The 9,064-nt window shown below is 28.5% G+C and overlaps 1 protein-coding gene across 1 annotated transcript; it reads right to left on the minus strand.

Annotated features, from left to right (window-relative positions):
- Positions 1-2,650: 2,650 nt before the first annotated feature.
- On the minus strand, positions 2,651-3,333 carry LOC117933966 (transcription factor MYB46-like). Its single transcript, XM_034855551.1, has 2 exons — positions 3,068-3,333; positions 2,651-2,957 (listed from the first exon to the last, which is right to left on the minus strand). Exons 1-2 carry the CDS (start codon positions 3,331-3,333, stop codon positions 2,651-2,653), a joined length of 573 nt encoding a protein of 190 aa, XP_034711442.1.
- Positions 3,334-9,064: the final 5,731 nt, after the last annotated feature.

Genomic DNA, 9,064 nt, shown 5'->3' on the forward strand with positions numbered 1-9,064 from the left:
TATTTTGGTTTTAATTAAATGTTAAAACTTGAACACCATTATGCATTTAAATCAAGTCAATTTACATGAGTAAAGACTTTAACACATAAGTGTCGAAAATACAGCACCGTTTTGCGTTACAAATTACACGAGGGTTAAATTTTAAATATTAATATTTTTTTATGGATATTTAATTTTATTAAAAAATTCCTTCAAGTATTAAGGTGATTTAAAAAAAAAAATTAAATTACTTGAAATTAAATTCGCCTTTACAAATGATGAAGAATGGCACGTATTTAAAAAATTTAAGTCTTTTTCTTTCTTTAAAAAAAAAAAGAATAAATAAAGAGAATACGTGTCAATAAAGAAAGAATAAATCACTTATGGAAGGAAGGTTTGACTCAAATGATGAAGAATGGCACGTATTTAAAAAATTTAAGTCTTTTTCTTTCTTAAAAAAAAAAAGAATAAATAAAGAGAATACGTGTCAATAAAGAAAGAATAAATCACTTATGGAAGGAAGGTTTGACTTTTTCATGCATATTATATAAAAAAATCTCCACCACTTTTGATCACGTTTCCAAGACAACACCATTACAGCTCGCATCTCCACCAACTTCGATATGTTTCCATTGAATTTGGCATGCACGCCACAAACGGTATTTTATACTCCGCCACCAACGATGCCCCCCCCACAGCTTGATGTTGAACGGTAGTATGATCTCCAATACATATATAACCAAAAAAAAAAAAAAACTTATAGGTTTGAAGAGGTGAAGATTTCTTGTGCTGAATTAAAGTTGGGTTTCTTAATAGCTCTCTGAAAAATTTTAAGTCAAGTTTGTCAACTATTGTTCCCTTTGTATATATATAAAAAAATGTAAATAGGGATAATAAATTGGAAGAAGATTGAAAGTGTAAAGTAAGAAGGAAAACGAATTGAAAGAAAATTCAAAGTGTAAAGCAAGAAGACAAATGAAGTGAAGTTTGGAAAAAGTGGAAAAAAAATATATTTAAAAAAAAAAAGGAAACTTTCTAATAATATATTTCTTTGAAAAAAAAAATTACTTCAAGACTCCATCCATCAACATGACAATGCATGTAAGTGATGCGTCTTGAAATGGGGGCATTTGAAGACATAAAAAAAAATTTGTGGATTAAATTAGCACTGATTTGGTCTTCAAAATGAATAAATTAAAAAAAAAAAAAATTCTCTTAGGGATATGTTTCCCTAATAGGGGCACTTTGTTGAATAAATTAATATATATATATATATATATATATATATATATATAATATTATATGTGTTAATAAAAAATATAAATTTGATAAATGTATATTGATTATTAAATTATATCAAATATTATTTGATAATTATATTATGATATTTGATTATAATATATTTCGGTGGATATTTTGACACAAAATATCAGTAGACCTAAAATTGATCAAAACTTATAAAAATATAAAATAAAACTTTTAGAAATAAAATTAAAAGTATAATAGACATTTTAAAGTTATTTTTTTAAAATAAATTGATATATATAATATTGTATATGGTAATAAAAAATATAAATTTGATAAGTGTACATTGATTATTAAATTATATCAAATATTATTTGATGATAATATTGTGATATGTGATTATAATATGTTTAATTTTAAAATCTATTTAATATTAAAATTATGATACAATATAAAATAAATGATGATAAATGTATAAAATTTTAATATTTAATTAATATATTAATAATATTAAAAACACTATGATATATTTTTACTAATCAATTAAATGAAAAATTTTCATTTAATTATAAAATAGTTATAATTAATTTATTGTTTATATACTAACTTTTGATACATATTTCTTTAGTTCATATTATATATCAAACAGTGTAAGCTTAGTGGCGCCTGTGAGGCATGCTGAACCCTTGTAGTGGGTTCGAATCCCCCCAACAGCAAAAAGATAAAAAAATTTTGAGCTTTGACCAGCGACCACACACCGGTATTTTCTTCACTGAGTGCAAGCTTTGTGCAAGGCAACTGAGCAACTGAAATAGCCTGCCCTAGAACTGATATAATTTCAGAAAGATTTAGAACATATACACTCCAAAGTTGAATTAGGTTTGAGAGTGAGGAGTGATGGTTGCCTTTCAATTTCTGGTTCACTTTTGAGCAAGTAAAAAATTTGAAGTAATATATAAAAATAATTATTTAATCTTTTATCTTTGATTCTTTTTTTTTGGTAAGTTAAATACAATTTTTAAAATGAAGCAAAATATTACAAATCTGGCCATATATTTGATATGACAAACTGTAGCTGATGGCCTATTTGGAAAATGCGTTTGATGGGGGAATGCACCACCGTCTTCGTTTGGCCTTTTGAAACTTATGTTTCCACAACTCAAACGGAACTAAAGGCCGATCCTCTTAAGTCCGATGGTGGAAAAGGTGCTTGATGGAGCTGCATAATATAATATGTGAATTCAAAAAAAAAAAAAATAATACTTAGAAATCAACCTACAAAACCCTCAGCATAATACAATACACACAGCTTTATTATAAGTTCATGCTTAATTTAGCAGCAAACATATATATATGACACTCAAAGACGTGTACTTAGGACTCTCATTACACACGGTTCGATCATCGTCGGTGTACAAATAAGATATCAAAGGCTCAAAGCCTCAATGTCAGCTTTCAACAAGAAGTCATCACTAGTTTGATCATTCATGAGAGTCTCATTTGAATCAACGTTGGGAATCAAAGAAGCAAACTCGGCCATCAACGCCTCAAGGTCCTTTCCCCGGACAGAGAGCTCACTAGCCTCATCATCAATGAGGTGTTCCTCTGGGTAGAAAAGGTCTCGCCTAAGGTCACTTATAGTCGCATGCCTCTTCTTCAAGTGGTTGTTCCACCGATTCTTAATAGCATTAGCAGCTCTCCCACGAAGATGATGTTTTGCCATAGATTTCCAGCTGCAAACAACACAACACAGGAACTCCACCGTACCTCAGACTCGTGCTAATCACCACACTATCATATCATATGATAAAGGGAAAAGATGAAGTTCGATGATTCTCATTACCTATTCTGAGGAAGCGACATTTGCTGGATGATGATGTCATCTTCCTGTGGGGAGAATTCCCCTTTGATGATATCAGGCCTCAGATAGTTATTCCACCTATGTGAACAACTCTTTTCATCTCTGTCCTGCAGGTTCGCCTGCTCTATGATCTCTCCCCAAGGTAGATTGGGGCGTTTTGTCTTAAAATATGTAAGTATATCGTCTTCAACTGTGATCCATTTCCGTCTCTTCTGCCTCTTCTCCCTCTTCTGCGGTGGTTTTGTCATTCGGATTTCCCTGAAAAGAAGGAAGAAATGTACCCAATAAAGCTGCTTCCATGAAATATACAACAAGAAGACAAACAAATAAATAAATGGACATTACAATGACTGAGCTTGAAGAAATACTGTGATTGATATTAATTTTGGTTAAACTAGCTTCAAATATTTATACGAGAGGGAGGACATGTTGGCTCAGTTCGTTGCCTACCTTTGTGGTTTGGTTTGAGTAGAAATTTTCAAACATGTGAAATAAAATATTAAAACAATAGTGATGAATTTTGAAGCTTGATTGACGGGTGGACGGCCAACGGAGATGGTCACGTTTGTGTGTGCACTTTTTGGTTCTAAAAGGGAGAATAAGTTCCAGACCAAATGTTTATGCTATCGAATCTAAGGCCTAACTATATATTACTTTATAAACTCTTTTTACTTATTCAACTTTTTTATATAAAGATTAAATAATATAAAAATATAAAAGTTTCATACTCATTTTAGTTTATGTTTGTTTGTACACTACAAGAAAAAAGTGAAATAATGACGCTTTTAAGCGTCAAGAAAGGTAAAAGATGACGCTTCCCTTAAGCGTCCTATCCGCCCTTGTCATTAAATGTTACAATTAACAACGACACTTCCAGGAAGCGTCATCTTTTATTAATGCTTTCAATGCCACTTTAAGAAGTGTTATCCTTGAATAATATCAACAATGACACTTGTGGAAGTGTCATCTTTGAACATTTTTTATTGAAATAATTTGTATATAATTACCATTCTTGACACTTATGGGAACGCCATCTTTGATTTAATTTTATCAATGACACTTTTAAAAATGTCTTCTTTGTTTAATGTTAACAATGACGCTTATAAAAGCGTCATCTTTGAATAATTTCTATTAAAAAATAATATTTTAATTCTGTTATTAAAATAATTGATTTCTTATATAATTAAATTAAAAAAACAATTACAACTAATAAAATAAAATCGAATTTTATTAATTAAAATATATCCAAATATTGATATACATGAACCTAGTTTAAACAATTAATGTAACCACCTATATATATATATATATATATATATTAATTACACATAAACTTATTAATTATATCAAAATATTTCAATAAGAATTTCTAATTCTAACATAAGAACAAACATTGGTACCAAGACTACTAAAATAAACCATAATCTTTAAAAGTATAGTTCAACCTCCTAATGAGTTTGTTGATGTAATCTTCATGGTTTTTTACTTCACCTTCTTTAACACAATGGTTTCTCTTCTTTTAGCAAACAAGTTTCCCTTGTAACCTGTAAATAAAAATAAGGAAGAGTATAAAATATCTAAATTATATATAAATACAATAAATAATAAGCATAAATGAAATTATAACTTTCACAAAATTAATTTAGGTTATCAAGTTTGCTTACATGAATCCCCTTAGCCTCTTACATACATGGATTGTGCTCCTTTTAATTCATTATAAGAAAAAAGAAATTATACAACTTGCATAATGAAAATAATTAAGAAACCCAATCAAAATACTAAATATTAACCAAATATATATTCAACTTAAAAGTTCAAGAAGTAATTAAGTGTTTTTTCTGAAATAAATGATAGAGCAGTTATGCAATTTTAATAAATTTATGCTAGATCTAAGGAGAAATTAAAAAAATAAATATATTGTGATTTAGCCTTTGTGATTCAACCTTGAGGAATGGTAAATTAGGAGCAGTAGAATTAGATCAATCAGAATAGAATAACCATAGACATTTCAAAAATAATAAAAATAATAATGAGAGTTTAATTGTACTCACTTTTCATCACATACTTAGATGGTGGAGTAAAACACTCTATCCCTTGCTATCTTTCACTATTTATCTCTCTCTCTCTCTCTCTCTCTCTCTTCCAAGTTGGGAAGAGAAGAGTGATCTATAAATAGCATCTCAAGTTTTGAATTTAAAATTTGAAAGAAAAGCAATTAACTATGAACATTAAGTTGGGTTTAATCATACTTAATATTATAACTATGAAATTATTATACCTAAGGTAATAGAACTTACTTTTTATTTGGAGTTATATTATTCCAACCTTAATCTTTGGAATGAGAAAAAAAATGGTGTTAGAAATTAGAGGAGTTGAAACAAGGAGCAAATTATTCTCAATAACTCTTATAGAACCTCGTAGGAGTACAAGTTTGAAGAATAAAACCTTTAAGAAAGGATTTGGATTAGTACAATGTAAGGATCCGGACACATTTAAAGCTTTAAAGAAGATTGGCCAATTGAGTAAATGTGATTTATAGTTATTAGGTTAATGCAAATGAGCCAGTTGGGCACTTGGTTGGGAAAGTGATGAAAAGTATGACTCCTAGTTGGGTAATTACTTGGTTATTTAGGAGAAAACTTAATTTAAAATAAAATAAATAAATAAATAGTTTTTGTGAGATTTTATATGAAACTTGAGAAATACTAAGAAAAGAAAATAAATAATACAAAGGCAATTTAATTTTTTGTTTAGTTGGTTTCAAAGATATAAAGAAAAATGAAATAGAATAAAAATTTTGAGAATTTATACAAATTTAGAGTAAGAAAATTGGAGGACTGTGGTAGAAAAATAAGAATTTAATTTAAATTTTTATTATATTTTTCTTCCCTCCTTTATTTTCATTTCCATGTTTTTTTTTCCTCCTTATACTTGGTTCGAATTTTCTATGAACTAAATCTAAGCATAAAAGTTTTTTCTATATATATATATATATATATATATATATATATATATATATAGATAATAGTGAAGAAATTTAATATTTTAATCCTAACAAATTTAATATAAAGATCAGTTAGAAATTATTGTAAAAAACTGAGAGATGAAAAGAAAATATTTATTTACTTAACTAATAACATAAATTTTATAATTTTGCTTTTAATAAGTTCAATTGCCTTCCTTTTTGGTGCAATTGTAAATAGAAAAAACAAGATAATTGTTTACACAATATGTAAAAGATAATTCATTATTAGTACAAATATATTTTATGAACAAGGAAATTAATTTGAAAATACAAGTAGCAATCCATCTATATCTGAATTTGAATTAAAAAAAAAATAGAACAAAGAAAGAGGAAAAAAAATAGACAAGCATGACGAATAAATGGAAACACAATACTGAATAATAAATAAATAAATTGAATAACAAAATCATTGAGATGAATTCTTAAGTATTATCTTTTTTTATTCTTATAAATAGGTGCTAAAAAAATTTTCACTACCACATACAGTAATTAGTCATGGATGACATGAGGCCTTTTTGTTATTTATGCAACAACATTTCAAAACAAAACCAATATTGCACCTATAACTTAATTCAAATGTTGCTTAGTAACAATTGAATGGTAGAATTTGACTTTTTCAATGAGAAAACACTTTCTCAAATGGTAGGAAATAGTTTTTAATTACTGAAACCTCAAACTAAAAAGGAAATAAAAATTCTACTAGCTAACAATTAATAACAAAGGAAAGGGGTGCGCACTTTCTTAATTATTTGTTTTCATTTGCAGACATGCTATTTGCTCCACTTGTGAAGCAAGTTATTTATTTATTTATTTTATTTTTTATTTTTTAAATTTCTCTCTTCTTTATTTTTTGTTTGAAAAATCCAAATTCATCTTCTTCAATATGGATCAAAGTCTGGCTTTTAGGCATAAAAAAGCACTACAGAAACATGCTAACCCACCTCAGTGATCAACATACATGTTAAAATAAATCTATCACAAAATCCTAAAAAAATAACAAGGGATATGGAGAAAAGCATATATAAAAGTAATGTGGTTTCTAGACTCATATTTTCTAGGTTTAAGTATATGGAAAGATGGCTTATATCTCTAGGTAGCATGGATCATTATAGAGACTACACAAGAAAATATTCTTTTTGGGTCTGCCATGGATCCATACAGATATAGGGAAGTGATTGCACACTATTCCCTAGTGAAGGACATCTAGATGCTTCCATTCGGTGACCTCACTGGAATAAGAGAAAGAGATGTTAATTTGAGTGGTGGACAGAAGCAGCGGGTTCAACTGGCACGTGTATTATATCAAGATGCAAATGGATATCTCTTGGATGATCCATTCAGTGCAGTTGATGCACATTCTGCAACTAGTCTATTTAATGTAGGTGTAGTTTTCTTTCCTAGTGATTATGCTACTAAATTTTATTATTTTTAGAGTGAAAAGCAAATGCCAGTTATGACCGGAAATATGTAATGGGAGCTCTATCAAGCAAGACAATTATGATAACACTTGGGAAAATGACACAAATGGAGGCAACACTTGAATCTATAATTCAAAGAATTCGTAGTAAGATACAAATTTAGATACTAAGGAAGGAGCTCTTACCAAAGATGTCATCCCTCAAGTATCTGTCATGAAATTGGTGCCCCTTAGAAATATATCAGCCAATGTTCCCTACAACAAATATTACAATTTCTCATTATTGGTTGCATTAAAGTAGAGATACTATTCAAGAACACAAAAAAGAAAGAAACCTAAAAGGGAAAGAGACCAAATGGTTGCCTAACAGAATATTATTAGACTAGAACATTGTTTTCTAACTCAACCAAGAATGGTAGAGCACTCCTTTTTAGATTTAAGAGATTCTAAAAATCTTTTTGGTTGATGAATGAATTAAGCAACAAGAAAAATTTGCCATGCCCTCATTTTGTAGTGTCTATAAAACAAACAAATAAAGTAAAAAAAGGAACTCCAACTCCAAACATAATAACTCCATTAATTCTCATAACAAAATAAAAAATAAAAAATCACCTACATGAGAATGCTTTTTAGGAGACACATGACTTTGGGAGATAATATATTATAATCTACACATAGAAACAACTTCAACACTTCATGCAGAAAAAATTAAAAAACACTTCTCTATGCCCAACTTGAATAGCAAATCAATGGAAAAGCTCTTCTCCCACTGTTTACATATTCAAGGCAATTTAAAAGCTTTAAATTCTAAAACCTTTCCCCTAAAGCTTTTTTCATACAAAAGAACTTTTAGACCCTAAAATACTTCTACTTTTAGAGTGCTTTAATTTTAAACAAAAAATCTTGAAAGCCTAAGGTTTTGCCAAACACTAGAATAAAAACCTTGCATTACACTTTTTTTTATCATTTCCTCGATAATTTTATTGAGACTAAAAATTTTGATTTTCCTTCTTGTTGCTAGGAGAATTTTTTTGGTCATCCTTCTCATTGGAGGAAAAATGTTGGTTCATCTTTTGTTACTGGAAATTCTAATTTGTCTCTCTTCTTGTTGGAAATCTTGGTTCATCCATTTTTCTTAAAAAAAAAAAAAAAAAAAAAAACACACACACACACGCACACTATTATCCTACTTGCTACTAGGAAAATTTTGGTTCTTTTTTCTTGCTAAAAAAATTCTGGTTATCCTCCTTGCAAGTAGGAAAATCTTGGTTTTTCTTTCATACTAAAAAAATCTGATCGTCCTCACTTGTTACCATAAAATTTTTGCTTCCCATATCTTTCTCCTCTTTGTAATCCCTATTTTCCCTTTAAAGAATTCTTGTTCCCCATTAAAAATATGTTCAAACTCAATAAGTATAATATAGAAACATGAAGATTTAATAGTTTTCTAGATACTAGTACATATAGGGTGAAATTATTTTTTGTTGATTAGCAATACATCAAGGTGATCTTACTCACTTGGTTTAATAAATTATGT

The sequence above is a fragment of the Vitis riparia genome, chromosome 16 (assembly GCF_004353265.1).
Source record: "Vitis riparia cultivar Riparia Gloire de Montpellier isolate 1030 chromosome 16, EGFV_Vit.rip_1.0, whole genome shotgun sequence".
NCBI lineage: Eukaryota > Viridiplantae > Streptophyta > Magnoliopsida > Vitales > Vitaceae > Vitis > Vitis riparia.

What these genes read in the sequence shown, in the direction of transcription:
- LOC117933966 (XM_034855551.1), bottom strand. Translation starts at nt 3,333, where the DNA reads ATGACAAAACCACCGCAGAAGAGGGAGAAGAGGCAGAAGAGACGGAAA. An exon ending in ATGTCGCTTCCTCAGAATAG is followed by an intron (nt 2,958 to 3,067) that starts GTAATGAGAATC and finishes TGTTGTTTGCAG; the next exon opens with CTGGAAATCTATGGCAAAAC.